General features: G+C 36.9%; 1 protein-coding gene across 1 annotated transcript in view; it reads left to right on the top strand.

The window, feature by feature from the left end:
• gucy1b1.L (guanylate cyclase 1 soluble subunit beta 1 L homeolog) overlaps positions 1 to 17795 on the top strand; it is a 42062-nt gene extending 24267 nt beyond the window's left edge. The window contains exons 3-14 of the mRNA XM_041589388.1: positions 375 to 475; positions 1903 to 2021; positions 4478 to 4675; positions 5589 to 5819; positions 6758 to 6874; positions 9360 to 9493; positions 9957 to 10154; positions 10592 to 10829; positions 12116 to 12256; positions 13964 to 14118; positions 15997 to 16123; positions 16850 to 17795. Coding sequence (XP_041445322.1) covers positions 375 to 475; positions 1903 to 2021; positions 4478 to 4675; positions 5589 to 5819; positions 6758 to 6874; positions 9360 to 9493; positions 9957 to 10154; positions 10592 to 10829; positions 12116 to 12256; positions 13964 to 14118; positions 15997 to 16123; positions 16850 to 16855 — 1765 coding nt within the window. The 3' untranslated portion in view covers positions 16856 to 17795. The remainder of the gene's footprint in view (positions 1 to 374; positions 476 to 1902; positions 2022 to 4477; positions 4676 to 5588; positions 5820 to 6757; positions 6875 to 9359; positions 9494 to 9956; positions 10155 to 10591; positions 10830 to 12115; positions 12257 to 13963; positions 14119 to 15996; positions 16124 to 16849) is intronic.
• Positions 17796 to 18855: the final 1060 nt, after the last annotated feature.

Genomic DNA, 18855 nt, shown 5'->3' with positions numbered 1-18855 from the left:
GGTGTAGGGAGCTGTTATCTAGTTACCATCCCATTGTTCTTGATGGGTTGCTGGGGGGGGGGATGGAGGGGTGATATTATTCCAACTTGCAGTGCCACAGTAAAGAGTGACTGAAGTTTATCAGCACACAAGTCACATGACTGGGGGCACCTGGGAAAGTGACAATATGTAAAAAAAAATCAGTTTGCTCTTTTGAAAAACTGATTTCAACACAGGATTCTGCTGGAGGAACAGCTTGTCTCCACGCGAAGCATTTGACATTTTAAAGAGTTTGACTGACCACAGCAAGTCAAGTCATCCAAACAATGTTACAGATCCAATTGCCTCTCTGCAAAACAAAGAACATCCATCTTACTTGCTTTTCCTTATTGTAGGAAAGAGGCACAGCTGGATGAAGAGGGGCAATTTCTGGTTAGAATAATATATGATGACTCAAAAACCTATGACTTGGTTGGTGCAGCAAGCAAAGTACTTAGTAAGTATGTTTTGTTCCCATTGAGGTTTTGTTTTCCATTGATAACTGTTTCAGGAAGTTAAAGGGAACTCCACCCAAGAACTGTTTTAAAGTAATGAAAGTCAACGTGATTGCTACTGAAAGCAATATCTTGCACTACATATTCTGACTTCTGAAACAATGAGCAATAGCCAGCTGATTAAAACTGACTGTATACATGCCAATAGAATTGTTTCATACAGTTTTCAGTATGCATTGCTGGCTAAACGATCACAACCAATATCTCGTCTGCCATGAATATTCCAGAGAACTTTCAATTTAGTTGTGCTGACCTGTCACTTGGTACTGACCTACCAGCAATCTCTCTGCCCCTGTCTGCTCCCTTACTGCAGCAAGTAATTACATGGACAGTGTTATGACTGCCTCAATTTGGCAAAAGCTTTATATAAATGAACATAGCAGAATATAAATACATACATAAGTAGCAGATATATAATTATAATAATGCATCGTTGAATAGCAAAGGTGTATAACATGTTAATCATAATCTAACACACAAGGCCCGGGCACCCCCCCCCCTCAATAGATGCCATAACTGTACCAGCTGCCAGCCGCTTTACCTACTCCAGCATGGTGGGTATGCACAAGGTTACACTACTGTCATTTCCAGGCTTACCACCTCCCAGAGACCCCTGCTCTTGGGAAGCAAAATTTAATACTGTATTATTTCAAACCAAAATTGAACTAATAAAACAAATTCCTTCACCATGGACCCGCCACTCGTTGTGACAATCCTAGCTAACTAAGCTTTACTCATGCCAACTTACCATACAAGAGACCAGTGACCAAACTTGAATCCCCTAGCCTTCATCACAACTAACACAAAAGGCTAACCAATGAAACAGAGGGATGGTGGAACTACACTTTGCTCTTCCACAATGGACGCTGTGTCCCACAATCCCTCCTTTTACAACCCACTGCACTAGTCCGTCTAACATCCCTAACTTAACCCCTTCCTGTGCAGTATTGTGCTGCCATGTCATGTGCCCCTACATGCAGAGGGCATTTTAGGGCTTTCTTTCTAGAGGGAAATACACACATTCATCAACAAACAAGGGTGCATGCTCTGTGTGCCAGATGCATAATCACTATAACTCCATAAGGATATTTTCTTATTTACATATGCTAGAGAACATGTTTCCTTCCAGTGATAATTAGGGGTGCAGAATAATTTTTAGAAGTGGCATAGATGGCATGTACTGTTAGATACTAACGAGCAGGGCAACAAGGGTCATCTGCAGGTGCTGCTGCAAGCACTAATAACATTAGCATTAGTTATGAATGGCATGCTAATGGCACAGCTAATGCATGTATAGTATTCACATCTAGGCTACCAGTAACTGACCAACATAACAACTCTCTGAATATATTGCTTGAATGCCTTACAGATCTCAATGCAGGTGACATTCTCCAGATGTTTGGAAATATGTTTTTTGTTTTTTGTCAAGAGTCTGGCTATGACACAATCCTTCGTGTCCTTGGATCCAATGTCAGAGAATTTTTGCAGGTCAGAAAACCATTAATGTTTTCCATGTTATTCGGCAACATTGTTTCCAGCTCACTGTATGAGTTGTGTAATTATAAAAGTGCAAGCCATCACAGGCTTTTTGCTGGTGTAGTCCACCTTCCAAACACATTTTTCAGTTGAGTTGTTTTCAGATTGTTCACCACAAATAAATACTTTTTTCAATTGCTTTCCATTTTCTATTTTATAGGTGTAAAGATTCATGTTGTCGCTGGTGTTTGAGTCTGGCAGCTCAATGATCCAGGGGCAGATTAGGAATTGTTACAATTTGCTACATTAGATGATACATTTCTCAGCAGCATCTGTGGAAAGTTAGCAACTATTGTATCAATTCAAAAGTCCATCAACAAAAAAATGCAAAGAAAGCCTCTACGCATAGTAAATAGTTTTTCTTTGCTGCCATTGCTTCAGTAATTCAGGTGCAGATTTGGAACTGTTACAATTTGCTACATTAGTTGATACGTTTCTCAGCAGCATCTCTGGAGTATTAGCAACTATTGTATCAATTATAACTGCTGCCTTTAATGAAACTCAGGGATTTTGCTCAGCAGGGACAAATGTAAGAAATGGATCAATTTAGAACAGTTTATAAAAGTAAGTGACCCCCGCCCCCCCAGAGCTGCTTCAGAAAGATATAAGAAGGGAAACAATTAAACTTTAAAAGAACAATTTATTAAACCTTGATTTTTTTCTGGTTGAGTTTTTTTAGAGGAAAAAAACTGGATTTTTTTTTAGAGATTTATTATACCCCAAAGACGCTCAAAATCCAAATCTGAAAATAATCCAGCTAAAACCCTTTGAGGTCATGTAGAGGTTAATGGCCGATGTCCCTTTTACAAGATGTTGTGATCTGCGCTGGTTTTCGTATCATAATCCGAAAAAGTCTGGGTTTTTGAGCAACAACTTTTCAAGCTGATTATTGATAAATGAGTTAATTGTGTGGATGCGAGTTATGTCGACTTTGTTTTAATAAAAAAATTAGATACATTCCAGTTTTAGTAAATACTCCTCTAAATGTCAATATTAGAAAAATAGTCACAAATAGAAAATAATTGAAAAAAGTCTCTATTGCTGGTGAACTGTCTGGTGAACAAATATCTGAACTGAAAATAAGTGTTGAAGGTGAACAACCCCTTCAATTTATTAATTATGTATGCTTTGGGGCAGATTTATCAAGGGCCGAAGTTAAAAATACTTCGAAAGTCAACCATAGAATTGAAATACTTCGAATATCGAAGTCGAAGTTTTTTTCAGCGAATTTGGGTATCCTACGGTCAAAGTAAAATCGTTCGATCAAATTATTAAATCCTTCGAATCGAACAATTCGAAGGATTTCATCAATTGATCGAATGATTTCTCTACGACTTCCAAAGTCTACAATGTCCCAATGCTCAAATGCTCTAGAAGGTCCCAATAGGCTAACATATCACTTCGGCAGGTTTAAATTGACGAAGTATTGAAATCTAAGTTTTTTTAAAGAGACAGTACTTCGATGATCAAATAGTCGAATATTCAAACTATCAAAAATTACTTTGAATTCTGAATTTTTTTACTTTGAAAATTCCCTCGAATTCACTTCAACCCTTGATAAATCTGCCCCTTTGGGTAGAAACAAATGGCAGCAAAGAAAAAAAAAATCCATATGCCCCACTCAATTTATATAGGGGTCTATAATGTTTTTTACTGTGCAAAAAGTGTTGCTTTACATTTTATGATGGACTTTTGCACAGTGTTTTTTTTTAACATTTGCACAATGGTTTATACCAAAGAAAACATTTAGGCAACAAGTGCCCAGGATTGCCTCTTGGTGTTTCTTTCACCTAAATAGGATATAGGGGTAGCACTCAACAGAGCTTTCTGTGCAGTGTTTTTGATTCATGTAAATAGGAGACACATGAGGCATCATTGGTGCATTTCAGGAGGTGAAAATGCCCTATTTGAATGCTGTTGGTGTTTAGAATAAATAAATTACCAGCCATTACTTTCATGCTGTCCAAAAAAAAAACAGGCCACGTCTATTTTTCACTCTCTTAACATTAAAAGAAAATCAATGCTGGCTTTAAAAATGACAGCAAGTAAATGGGTTTGTTGTTATAAGACTCTAGAGTGTATTTAAGATCTGTATTATAGAATAAAATCAATTATGCTAAGTACTGTGCCTGGATGCTAATATATTATAAATGGCATATTGGTTATAGTATTTTAATCTGACAGTTATAAGATGTTTCAATAGAGTAAAAAAGTGAATTTTTTTAGCACTTTTGGAATGAGAAAATATATATACACTAGTGATGAGTAAGCTTGTCTCTCTTTAGTTATCTATAAATGTTTGGTTTCATATTTGGGAGTTGATTAATGGCAGCTGCCATGCCACTTCCTCTCCATTTCCCTTTTATAGATACAATGCTGATAAGAATGATCATTTTGCTATGTTGCAGAACTTGGATGCCCTGCACGACCACCTTGGTACTATTTATCCAGGAATGCGTGCTCCATCCTTCCGATGTAGTGACGCAGAGAAAGGAAAAGGGCTTATCTTGCACTACTATTCAGAACGAGAAGGTCTCCAGGACATCGTTATTGGGATTATTAAGACAGTGGCTCAGCAGATCCATGGAACAGAAATTGACATGAAGGTAACAGGGAATTATCAAGTAAATCAAGGTTTATATTAACTACTGTTTAGTTTGGTAGTGAGGATGACATCACTTGTGGTTTGCCAATGCACATGGCATTAATAACAGCATTAAGAATTAATGAATGGTGCTCCAGAATGAAAAAGTAAATAGCTCACCAAGTTGATCACATGTTCCAGGTGCACCTGCCCCAGACCCCCAGTTTAAGGGATTGGAAAACCGATATGCAGAGCGAAAAAAGATAGGGCTATCCAACAGTCAAAAGTGTAAATTAAAAAAAAGTTTTTATTAAAAGTGTAAATGCATCTCCATGAGCCCTACGCTCTTGTACCTGCATGGTACTGAGTCATGGTGGTGATACCTGCGTTCCTAGTGTAAGCACATTGTGCATCAGAACAGGCTGGGCCGGTGCATTTGCACTCAGCACAGAATTGTGAAAAACATGACTGGGTACAGGTCCCTTTTATGTATGATCTCAAAAAACACAATTTCTGTTTGCCACACTTGTAATCATACAGTAAATGAGCTTGAGCTGTTAATTGTTGAATTATAACAAATTATGAGATAATGATTCTGAATTTAATGAAAACCCTAAAATGAAATATAAAAAAATAACAAGGGGCACTATGGAGTAATCCCAAAAAGCTACAGTTTCCTACAGTTGTAATAATCTGTAGCAACCAATAAGCTAGTAGAAGTTACTGTTTGCAATTTGAAAAAAAAACCATCCAATTGGTGGCCCTCTTACTAGAATGAAAAATGAACTTTTCAGCAGTTAGTACATTAGCCCCTGGTTCTGAAGAGTGGGTGGCAAAGGCTTCTCACAAAGAAGTTCTCTGGAAACTAAATTGTTGGTGATAACTTTTGTAAGATTTGTAGCAGTTCAGTGCCGTATTCAATATACTTCTTTTAGGTAATTCAACAAAGAAATGAGGAGTGTGACCACACACAGTTTTTGATTGAAGAAAAGGATACAAAAGAGGAAGATTTTTATGAAGATCAAGACAGATTTGAAGAAAATGGAACTCAAGAGTCCCGCATTAGTCCCTATACCTTCTGCAAGGCTTTTCCATTTCACATAATGTTTGACAGAGACCTTTTTGTCACACAGTGTGGAAATGCTATCTACAGAGTTCTTCCACAGGTAATTTATGCATTCATTCAGTCCAGATGTGTATTTTTCCATTTATCAGAATTTTGATCCTGTCGGAGTAACATGAAATGGCTACTGTCATTTTAATTTTTTTTTATAATACAGTGATTTTTTTTTTATTATCAGCTTTAATAGAGTTACATAATTGTCTGCCATGTTATGGTCCAGTTCTTCTATGTATTCCGCTTCAGCTAAGCTTTCTTATCTCTTTCTCTGGCATTGCTAATCATATACATATCAAAGCAGCAGTATACTGTAGCAAAAAGTGAATTAGCTTCAATAGATGCCTTAAAACAAGACAGACCTTCTGTGGCTTGGCAGAGACAAAATTGAAACGGTTATATTAGTGGAATGAAATACATGCCTGACTGCAAGCAAACAAAATTACTTTTTGAGAAGTCATTTGCAGCAAGTTTTACAAAATGATACCTACAAATCCCCCTGTTGTAAAATATGAGGATATTAGAAGTCCATGACCATATAAAAGCATGAGTACTTTATGGCCCAGGTCTCTAGTCTGCGAGGATAGCATTCCGAATAAATACATTATTTTTCAGTTATGAATTAATCAGTGAACAGTTAAAATAAAAGCAGACCCAATAAAAAAAATAGAACCCTAGTCCATTTAGTGGATGTACCTTTGACAAAGACTCTAGCCAGTTCTATTAAACCAAACAGTTCACACCTTATGCAACCCCACTACCCATCTTCCTATTTTCTACATCATAAAAGAAAGTACATTTGTTTGACAATATCTGTCCTTCCCAAACAACATGCTGATTACTATATAACAAAATTTTTCAGAACACAATTTTTATTAATTAGCATTTTGTTTCATTGGTTCATGTGCTGATTACACAACTGTGCTCCTTCTAAAAAATGTATTTAACTAATTATCACCTTTCTTATGTTTTCTCACCATATTTTAGCTCCAGCCTGGAAATTGCAACCTGTTGTCAGTTTTCTCTTTGGTGCGGCCTCATATAGACATCAGTTTCCATGGGATTCTTTCTCATATCAACACTGTATTTGTACTAAGAAGCAAGGTAATGTGCTATTACAGCAGTACAAACACAGTTCAAAATTCACAATATTTGTAGTTAAGATTTCAGTATTTTAACTATTTTTTTGTGATAGTAGAAGAACAGAACAGATGATTCCTCACATCTATGGATGTGAGGCATTAGCTAGTGTAGCCATATGTAATTGTACATTAAAAGCTTGAGGTTAGTACAGGTATGGGATCCATTATCCAGAAATCAATTATCCAGAAAGCTCTGAATTAAGGAAAAGCCTTTTCCCATAGACTCCATTTTATTCAAATAATCCACATTTTTAAAAATGATTTCCTTTTTCTCTGTAATAAAAAAACAGTACCTTGTACTTGATCCACTCATCATTAATTCTTATTGGAAGCAAACTACTGGGTTTATTTAATGTTTACATGGTTTTCTAGTACACTTAAGGTATGAAGATTTGAATTACAGAAAGATCCATTATCTGGAAACCCCCAGGTCCCAAGCATTCTGGATAACAGTTCCTATACCTATACAAGCAGAAGTGTATTTCTGTAGCCATATTCCCCACCCACAGTTATCTGGTTATTCTCACCCGGGCACTGTAAAATGGATCAAAATGGATCAAAATGAAAATAGGTGCCACTATCACTGAACATGTAATCGGGTGCAATCCATTTATTGGTTGCCATAGAGATTGACTATGCAACGGGATCCCTGGACTTGATGTATACACCCTCCTATTGTACAGCAATGCAAAGTATGTTACCACTTTATAAACACAGTGGGGCTCATTTATCAAGACTGGGCAAATTTGCCCATGTACAGTTACCTATAGCAACCAATCAGTGATTAGCTTTTTAAAGCTAGCTGCAAGTAGAACAATGAAAGCAGCAATTTGATTGGTTGCCATGGGTTTTGCCCAGTCTTGATAAATGACCCCCAGTATGTAAAATAATATACCCTGTACAGTACATATACATTGAATTTGCCAAGAGACAGCCAAGAAAAAAACCCCAATCACTCATTAATTCAAATATAAAAAATCACACTAGTATGAAATTTATTATACAAATACATTTTCATGCAGCTATAGCATAACATCTAAATGCAACAGTGAGAAATTGGAAAAAAAGATGTCTGGATAAAGAATTGCATTGGGCTTCTACATCAAAAGTACCCAGCTGCCAACCAAGCCAATTTCATTCCATAAATGTAGCAAGTATGCAGGGCTGCCAATAGGGGGTTACATGGGTAGTGCAGTCAGGTGGTCCCAAAATGGAGTCCCAAAATGGAGTCCCAAAATGGCAGGTCTGTGTGGAAGTGGGAAGAAATGGATTGTGAGCAGAGTTTTGGGTAGTTTCAGGGGTGCGGCCATGCATGTAAGGTTATTGTTTTGTCATTTGGGCCCATTTTACTTTGTTGTTATCAGGGCCCAGTCCATGGGGACCAGGAGACCAGTGAGGTAAAAAATTGGGGTCCCCGGGGGGTGGTCCATGCTAGCTTAGTAGTATTTGGCCTTCTTATTACTGATGGCGACCCTGCAAACATATACACAGTGGCTTAATTACAGAGGAAGCAGACCGTGCAGTCACAGCCCAGGGCCCGGGGAACAGGGGGGCCCAGACTGTGGGGTCTGCCTCCTCTATAACTAATAAGAAAAAACCTCCTCCCCAGCTGCTCTCTTACTTGCGGTGAGGAAAGGGGGTGCAAGGTGGGCTGGAGTGGGCGGGGCAGAGGCAGGATATGGGCGGGGAGTGGGCGAGACCAGAAGTTGGCAGGAGGATGGGGATCGGAGTGCGTCTGGCCCCTCTGAAGATTTTTTTGCAGGGGTGCCTGGCACACTCTAGTTACACCACTGCATATACAATAATATTCCAAACATATCCACAGTATAAGTACACAGTCCATATAAGAGCAGCAGTTAAACAGAATAAATACTCATCATAAGAATAGATGCAAATTCAGGATCACAGTACAACAAGCAGGGAACAAGAAAGCCCATAAAACTTGAGACAATATGAATGTCATCTGTGTCTACTGTTTGCACAGATTATTTTCTCTTTCTTTTACCCCAGCATTACTATGTGCAGTAGAGGGTAAAAGCATTTTCCTTCACTAAAGCCAAGATAAAGATTATTTAGATTGCTGAACTGCAACTTCTGTCCTTCCCAAACAACAGTACTTCAAGTAAGAGTAGTAGGTACAATGAGTTATTTGTTCCTAAGGCTAATGTCATACAATGCATTTTATCTGTATGTTAGTGCTCACTAACCACAGTGTATATTAGAGCGGGTTGACATTGGCAAAAAGATTCCGGTAGAGAAAGCACCACGTGTGATATTAACTTTAGCGCACAAAAAGACTCTATTACGGTATTTCTGGAATGTTTTTATCCCAAGCACTGCATCCTCTGAGGAACTACTTAAAATATCTCCTTTACTGAAAAACCATACTTCTTTTTATAACTTTTTTACTATAATAACTTTGAAATGAATGAAATATTCTATTCAAGGAAGGCTTACTTGATGTGGAAAAGTCAGAGAGTGAAGATGAGCTGACTGGCACTGAAATTAGTTGCCTTCGTCTGAAAGGACAAATGATCTACTTGCCCGAAGCTGACAACATTCTGTTCCTGTGCTCTCCGAGGTAGGCTGACGTGCTTCCCAAGTTTATTATTCGTGTTTAACTGCATGCACTATGAGTCAGATTAGGAGAAGTTCCAGAACATTTTCTAATTAAATGTTCATTGCTTCCATTTTTATTGGTTAATCGGGGCACAACAATTTCATAGCGAAGTGGATATTATTAATCTTATGGGATAGACTAAAGTTAATAAGATTGTTTCCTAAAGAACATTTGGAAATATTGTTATAAAAGGCATAAGGTTTATTATCTATAAAAATGTGGGTTTTTTTGTGTGCAAGTTGAGGTAACGTAAGAGTCAAATTGGGAACGGCGCCCGGCCTTCAGACTTATTCATAGCCTCATATGAACCTGGACAATCATTACATATGATTGCAGAATAATAGGATCAAATCCTTGCCTTCAAATACATAAAATGAAGGTAGACATTCAGGTTCCAAAGCTGACTGGCTAACTTACATTGCAGTGTAATGAATCTCGATGATCTCACAAGAAGAGGGCTGTACCTCAGTGACATTCCACTACATGATGCTACTCGCGATTTGGTCCTGCTGGGGGAACAGTTCCGAGAGGAATACAAATTGACTCAAGAACTGGAAATTCTGACAGACAGACTTCAGCACACACTGAGAGCCTTGGAAGATGAGAAGAAAAAGACAGATACGTAAGATTCTTGACAAAGATAAGGATTCATAGTCAATATTTTAAATTTGTGACGAGTAAAAATCTAGTCTAATAAAATAAGAAAACATCAACATCATTTCATCAGAAACCCCTATATTAATTTCCAGATTTTTGTGTGTACATCTTACCCAAGTGAATTGAGCACCACAGCTTGTCTCATGGCAAATATGGCCTCTCTGTAATGGTCTCAATAGTCTTTACATAACAACTCTGCCTTTTAATGCAGTCATTTGATTGAATGTTTAACATTTAGTTAATTGATTTAATGTTGCACGTAATGCCATATGCTGTAGCACAGTTACCAATGCCAAGGGAGCTTATGTCCATGACTGCTCTTGGAAGATGTTCTCAAATACACAAAATATCAGTAATTTAACACCGTGGAACACAGAATGAAATCTGTTTCTCTTTATGCAGCTTGCTGTATTCTGTTCTTCCACCTTCTGTTGCAAATGAGCTCCGACATAAGCGTCCTGTTCCAGCCAAGAGATACGATAATGTGACAATTCTTTTCAGCGGCATTGTGGGATTCAATACATTTTGTAGTAAACATGCTTCTGGGGAAGGTGCAATGAAAATTGTTAACCTTCTAAATGATATCTACACAAAGTTTGACATTCTGACCGACTCCCGAAATAATCCATATGTCTATAAGGTAAGGGACTTATTAAGGAGAACATATGTATATAACATTACTTTTGTTCTGTAAAATGTTACATCACTGAAGTGTGTGATATATATAAAAAGAAGGACATCTAACAACTACATTTGTTAAACCTGAATAAACAATTTTAGATGATTTGAATAAGCTATTACCATTTTCTTTTTTCGGGTCTCTTCCCTCATTATTTCTATGCCTGTTAATTGCAATCATTTGCGTGGGTTTCCTATGTAAAGGGATAAACTCTCAGTAACATTGCAACTGGCTTTCTGGAGCAGAAGGAGCCCTGCAATTACTGTCTACTTCTGGGCATCCAGGCATTAGTAGATAGGGTTACGTAATAAAAGGTGCAACGTTTTCCCATAGCGAAAATGATTGTTTTTAAATGATGCTTTTGTAGGAAAATGTAACTAATCATATCTTTGGTGACGTTGCAATCTTTGTGATTAGAAAGCCAGTCTTCAACCTCTTGACTTAGAGGCAAATTCACTAAGCGCCGAAAATACGCTAGTGACGCCTTTGCTGCACTTCGACAGGCGAAGTTTCACCAGGGTGCCACTATTTCACTAAAATCCTAAATTGCGCTCAGGGAGGCGAAAGGTAGCGAAGTTGCGCTAGCGTTAATTCGTCAAGCAAAGCGAAGTTACTCTAGCGATGCCAAATTTGCATACGGCGCCAAGTTAAAGTACAATGGTTGTATATGTAGCACCAAATACATTACACTACACAAGCCTGGGAAAGCTTCATACAATAAAATAGAGTTGTTATTTTGCCTTATACATGTGCCCACTGTATAGTTTAGGTGCCATATGTTAGGCAATGTAGGGGGACAGGAGGGTACCCCCAAAAAAAATTTACAATCTTTTTCAGCCTTTCATCCTTAAAAAAGTAAAAGACGCCAGCGTTTTTTTGAGAAAAAATGTCAACTTTTTTTGAAGCAAGACCTATCTACTCTATTGCACTTCGCCTGGTCTGAGGTGGCGAAGGCAAGTCTGGCGCAAGAGGTAAGGTTCAGTAAAATGCGCAAGTTAGGGAATTAGTGTTGTTACATCCCTTCGCCATATCGCAACTTCGAATTTATGCCATTGCCCGTTAATAAATGGGCGAAATTACGTCACACTGGCAAATTTGTGCTAGCGTTAGCCGCTTCGCGCTTTAGTGAATTTGCCCCATAATCTTAAATTCCAGATCTTCTGAAATCTGCATTTAAGCTTCACTATCATTTTTATTATTTTATTAAACCTAAACTATATAAACATAAGATCATTTTAATCTATCAGGTGGAAACAGTTGGAGACAAATACATGACAGTAAGTGGCCTTCCAGAGCCATGTATGCACCATGCACGATCCATTTGCCACTTGGCTCTAGATATGATGGAAATTGCAGGCCAGGTTCAAGTAGATGGCGAGTCTGTTCAGGTGAGTAATCAGATGCAGGTATTAATAATAATAATGATCAGATGAGACTGTGGGGGTTAGTTCAAGAACATCTGGTTGGATATGCCTGCTTCAGATTGACTCTAAACTCATAATACAATGAAATAGGTATTCATGTTTGTGACTGATAATTCCTTCAGTGTTTTAAACTATGGGGCTGCTATAAAGTATTAGTATGCCAGCACTGTTGATTTTTCATGTCCGTGTTGCACTTTATTCTCTGCTGTACATTGTGCTTAAAGGCTAGTTAAAGTTAAAGGTGATATTCAGTGGCTTGACTGCATTTTTTTTATTATCTTTTGTTTATATAGCACTGACACAGTAATGGGTGCTTTACAAAGTAATAAAAATAAAAACATGAAAACATCGAACTTTTGTAATGTAATTATAGTATGCTCAGCTTTTGTTTTACAGAAGAACTGATGAGCTGCTCATATCTCTAAAAATACTTGATAATAATAATAAATAAATGAGCCAGTTCACCTTAAATCTGACTCCCTGTTGTCTTTTACGGTAGGTCACCATGGGGGCTGCTCACATTAGTTTCCCCAGTGTAATTAGAGTAATATTTAAAGGGAACTGGGAGTAGGGTGGAAATACATACAACAGGAGTCTGCCTCTGAAGTGAGCAGCTACTTTAACACACAGTTACCTTCTGTAAGTTGCTCTGAGATGTGGATTAGTGCATTAGAACCTAAGGTAACCATCTGAGTGAAAATCTCAGTTTTTACATTTTCGCTGCAAGGTGCTGTACTATGTCCCTTTTTATTTTCATCATAACTTGATAAATGACTTCATGAACATCATTATGTACAGAAAACCTAAAAAATCTACCAGGACATGAAACATATTTTATGATAGAAAAGGAGCTCCACCTAGAGGATTGTAGAATCGGGATGCCCAATTTAAACTTAGTTCACCTTTAGTTAGTGTGTTATAGAATGGGCAATTCTTAGCAACTTTTTGATAATACTTAGTTTTTTTATAGCTTTTGAATTATTTGCCACCATCTTCTGCCACTTTCAAACTTTCAGATGGGGGGGGGGGTTACTAACTCCAGCAGCCAAAAAAGGATTGTTTTTTTACAATTTTATTGTTATTGTTACTTTATTTTACTTATGTTTCCATTCAGTCCCCTCCTATTTACAGTATATTCCAGTCTTGCATTAAACCACTGCCTGGTTGCTAGAATGATTTGGACCCTAGCAACCAGATAGCTTTTACAATTCCAAACCGAAGAACTGCTGCTCAAAAAGCTAAATAATTAAAAAACGGCAGCTGATAAAAAATGAAAACCAATAACAAAATGTCTCAGAATATCAATCTCTACATGATGCTTAAAGTTAATTTTAAGGTGAACACATATATATATATATATATATATATATATATATATATATATATATATATATTTCTATGACATTTCTTTTCACACAAACATAAGGTCCTACCACAATTTAGTACTTGATGGTTTCTCAAACCACTGCTTTGTGGTAAGCAAATTAAAAGGTAATATACAAACCATTGCAAATATTTTATTTTCCAAATATAAATAATAATATAATAACAAACCATTGCAAATATTTTATTTTCCAAATATAAATAATAATATAATAACAAACCATTGCAAATATTTTATTTTCCAAATATAAATAAACAAACAGGTCTTTTATTTTACCTCATTTCTAGATAACTATTGGCATTCATACAGGCGAAGTGGTTACAGGGGTCATTGGCCAAAGAATGCCACGGTACTGCCTGTTTGGGAACACTGTTAATCTGACAAGCAGAACAGAAACAACAGGAGAAAAGGGAAAGATTAACGTATCTGAGTACACATACCGGTAAGGCAATATAGCGTCAAACATTCTCATATGTGAAACTGAAAGAGTTTTATCATCTCATAGAAAGAGAGACAACGGCACAAAGAAAACTTGACATTTACTGCAATACTGTTGTTTCAGACACAAAGCGATTACTTATTCTGGGAACATATGTAATTAAATACTAGCTTTGTCAGATTTGATTTATTGCCGAATGGCAAACATTTAAACCTCGACAAAAGTATATTTCCTTATAAAGCTTTTTCCCCAAAAAAGTCTCTAACCTGCCAGAAAAGAAAAAAGGAAGAATGGAAAATGAGAAAGAAAAGCAGTGAAGAGATTTTTTGCGTTTATAGCTAAATGTTAAAGAAGGCAAAGCTGTTACTTTCACCCTTCAGCATAGTCTTCATCATTTCATTTTCACTGGTATGTGTAAGTACAGAAATATTTTGTCTTATTTATCAGTAGATATCTCCGTGGTATAGCCTATAGAAGGAAAACCTCTTTTTTCATTATCTAAATTATTATCCTGAAGTTTTCAAAACTATCACACCGCTTTCACACAATATATTTGATTAAAGTGATACTGACACTATATGAATGTACATTAAAAGTTACCTATAGGTCATGCTGTTTTTTGCTGAGAGGTTTGTTTTTGTAAATAATTGTTAGTTGAATTTCCTAAACCTGACTGTTTTGCCAACCTGACTGTCCCATCTCAGCCTGTCAGTTAAAGTTTCTAATGCTAACGGATTCCTGCTGCACAAATATGGCAGCCCCCTCATACAGGAACATGGGGCATCAGACAGGTAATGTAAAAGCATTGGGCAAATACTTTATGGCAAATTTATAAGAAGCATGCACAGTCAGTTTTATGGTATATGAAAAAAAGGTTCAATTTCTGGTGTCAGTATCTCTTTAATAAGGATAAAAAGATCAGGTCCAAATATAAGAACCATAAAGCCCCCCCCCCATAATTTGTGAAAAGTTCAAAAGACATATATTGTCAAGGGTGTTGGAAGCTGTAGTTTCACACAATAGCTGGAGGCTTAACCTCTCTGATGTTCACATTTACTGTACGTCAACTCATCTGACTTTCTTAGCTGTCAATTTGAATTTGTACATGTATTTTTTTAGTCCCTTAGGTGGTTTTCTGTCTGTTTCTTGATCTGGTCTCTAGGCAAATTTCTTTCAAAGCTCTCTTGAATTTACAGGCCTTAAATATTTCAGCTTTTGGTACAATGAAAACATACTCATACACATCAGTAGTTTATAGGGATGCACCGAATCCACCCATTGAATGCTTCGGGAAAGATTCGGCCGAATACCGAACCAAATCCTAATTTGCATATGTAAATTAGGGGTGGGAAAGAAAAAAGAGCTTAGACGTCCTTGTTTTGTTACAAAAAGTCATGCAATTTCCCTCCCCGCCCCTAATTTGCATATGCATATGCAAATTAGGATTTGGTTCGGCTGAGAAGAAGGATTCATCTGAATCCGAATCCTGCTGAAAAATGCCGAATCCTGGCCGAATCCTGGATTCGGTGCATCCCTAGTAGTTTATGCCATCTATATATCTTAATTCTTACAAAGAAAGGACAAACACACTCTGATTGTGAATTATATTATCACTTACTCATGGAGGTTGGTCCACACATACTTGGTCCTGTTTTGGTGCCAGCCTGCAATGATTTATCCATGTGCAAACCTTCTGCACGTCCTACATGCTGTGACAACAAATGGCTCTATAAAGAACTGGACAGATTGCATTTTGGAAATGTTTCTGAGACATTATATTGTAAAGTTTATTTATATTCTTAGTTATGGTACTTGCATCTAGAGATTTACCTTACATTGCTTTCCCTTTTTAAACACTTACTTATGCGTATACATGTATAGGTGCCTCATGAGTCCTGAGAATTCCGATCCTCAGTTTCACATGCAATACCGTGGTCCAATAAGCATGAAGGGAAAAACCGATCCAATGAAAGTTTGGTTTTTGTCTAGACAGGCTTTAGAAACAGAGGTAGGTCTTCTTGCGATGTAAGTTATTCCTTAGTATTCTTTAACTATAGTTTTCTTTCAATTGTCACCTCTCTCTGGATAATTACATTGTGATTAGATTATTTCAAGAGTTTATAAGTAGTGATGGGCGAATAAATTTGCACGAATTTGCGGCGAATTCCCGTGTTTCGCTGCAGGCGTATAAATTCGCAAATCTCCCGGGAAAATTCGCTGGTGAAAATTCGCCGGCGTCAATTCCAGATTTTCACAATTTTTTCATGAAAACTTTCGAGTTGCTCGATTTTTTCGTGAAAAGGTTCGAATTGCTTGATTTTTTTGTGAAAACTTTCGAATTGCTCAAATTTTTGGTGAAAATATACGAATTTCATGATTTTTTCGAGAAAACGTCTGAATTTCACGATTTTTTCGTGAACTTTCCGATTTCACGATTTTTCGCAAATTTTTTGCCGCTTCGCAAATATTTTGGCGAATCGAAACGGGATATATTCGGCCATCACTATTTATATGTCAAGGACTTCCCGTATCAGTTGAACTGAAGAAGCTGCTTGATGAGTAGTGAAACATCCTCAGTGATTACTCAGCAAGTTCAGATGCTCTAGATAAATGAAAACCTTTATAGACATATCCCTTTATAAATATGGAATGATAGATTTCTTGTGTATGCTACAAGCATTATTTTATCATACATTAAATGTCATTTTATTTATTTATTTTTTCCAATATCTAGGAGTAAATGGTCTGTTGTTGTACGCGAAGTCCCTCCATCTAGAAGATCGGCTAATAAAACTTGCACTTCTCCAACCTAAGGTATTACTGACCAAGTCAAAGTTAAGTAATGCCATTAGGAGAATCAGTATTATTATTCCTTACCTTCTGTATAACATGTCTACAATGTTTTCAGCATCTTTGTGATATTGTTAACATTCCATTTAGCGTCTCTTGCCCTGGTGGCAGTTAGTCATGTTATTAAACTAAAAAGCACTTCCAATGATTTCCCAGTAGCGGCACTCACGTACATGGTGGATAAGAATAACTGTTTACTATTCTAGTGAATGTTGTACCTTGCAATAATACGTTTGTTCTGTATGTTATTTTGTGATGCTGATATTACACACTTAATAATAATAATAATAATAATAATATTGTGCTGTGATGCACATTAAAATACGTTTTTTTTAAATGTTTTAAGCATTTATAGTGTTGGAGCAATTAAAAGTAAGTTTCTGTTATGTAAAACAACATATGTGCTAGTGACATTTACTGATAGTTATGAAGGTAGCCACTGAACCCTTTCTTTTAGCCTGTTGTTGCAAGAGATCAGCCAGCTGTGTAAATATAACAGCATAGTCTCTCAACAAGAGTGCGTTATATTTTGTAAGTGTTGTTGTATCCTCTCATCGATAGAGGAACCAAACCTAATTGCCAAAACTATAAATAAAAAGCACTTTGTCAGTGGCGTAACTAAATATTACTGGGCTCAACAGCAAATTGTTTTTCAGGCCCCCAAAATGTCTAAAGGTTGACCTGTTTTACCAATATTTCTTGAAATTGTATATGGTTTAGGGCCTCACAGGGCCCATATACCTCATGGTCTTCCTCTCAGGGGTGTAACTACAGAGGAAGCAGACCCTGTGGCTGCAGGGGGGCCCAGGAGGTATAGGGAGCCTATGAGGCCCTAATTAATGAGAAATGTCAATATATATTGGTAAAACAGGAAACCTCTGGAAATGTTGGGGGCCCTAAAATTAATTTGCTGTGGGGCCCAGTAGCATCTAGTTACTCCACTGCTTCCTCTGTAGTTACTCCCCTGCATTTTTTCTCATTCTCTGCTTTTTCGTCAAATATTTTTAGTAATTCAGCTCAAATATAGTGCCATACCATTTTGTGCAAACAGCTAGTCTTTTTGCAGATTCTTATAGTGTAAATAATGCAAAGAGAATTATTTTAGAAATGTGGTACATTACTCAGTAGCAGAAATATTTCTATGCTGTATTAAAGTGTAATTTTTTGAAGTATATATTGTAATGGGATTGCTATAGTACAGTATAGAAAAGTTTGTTTATGTATAAATGTCTCTGTATATTTATTTTATCATTGCATCACGTTTCTGTACAAATGTTCATGTACGAAGCAGCTACAATAAATTATTTTTTCCATGAACCTGCACAAATTATTTCATGTGTTATTGTATATGGATAGTTGTATTTGGATTTATAATGTTAGCGAGGAAAATATAAATACAGGAATGGGAGCTGTTATCCAGAATGCTTGGGAACTGGGATTTCCTGAATAAGGGGTATTCATATTTATATGAGGTACTGTTCTATTATTACAGAGAAAAAGAACATCATTTTTAAACATTTTAATTATTTGTTTAAAATGGAGTCTCTGGGAGATAGCCTTCTCGTAATTTAGAGCTATCTGGATAACAGGTTTCCGGATAACATATCCTATACCTGTACCTGCACACACAAATCTACCATTCCACTTCAAGAGCACATGACACACAAAGACTCATTCTGATTGGCTAACCAGTACTGCCAATGCAAAAAGCTACAAATTAACTGCCGACACAAAGTTTAACTGCAGTCAGTTGCATGTAAAACCGCATTCATTAAAGTGATTGCATCAAACTTTACTTCTGTATAGTTTCACTGCCATCCTTTTTCAAATTAAGCTCTTGTAGGGATCCTAAATCCAGAACTAACTCCAAGGTTCCAGTCACAGCCCACT

This window comes from Xenopus laevis, chromosome 1L (assembly GCF_017654675.1).
Source record: "Xenopus laevis strain J_2021 chromosome 1L, Xenopus_laevis_v10.1, whole genome shotgun sequence".
In the NCBI taxonomy this organism is placed as follows: domain Eukaryota; kingdom Metazoa; phylum Chordata; class Amphibia; order Anura; family Pipidae; genus Xenopus; species Xenopus laevis.
This window is presented reverse-complemented; position numbering and strand designations above follow the sequence as displayed.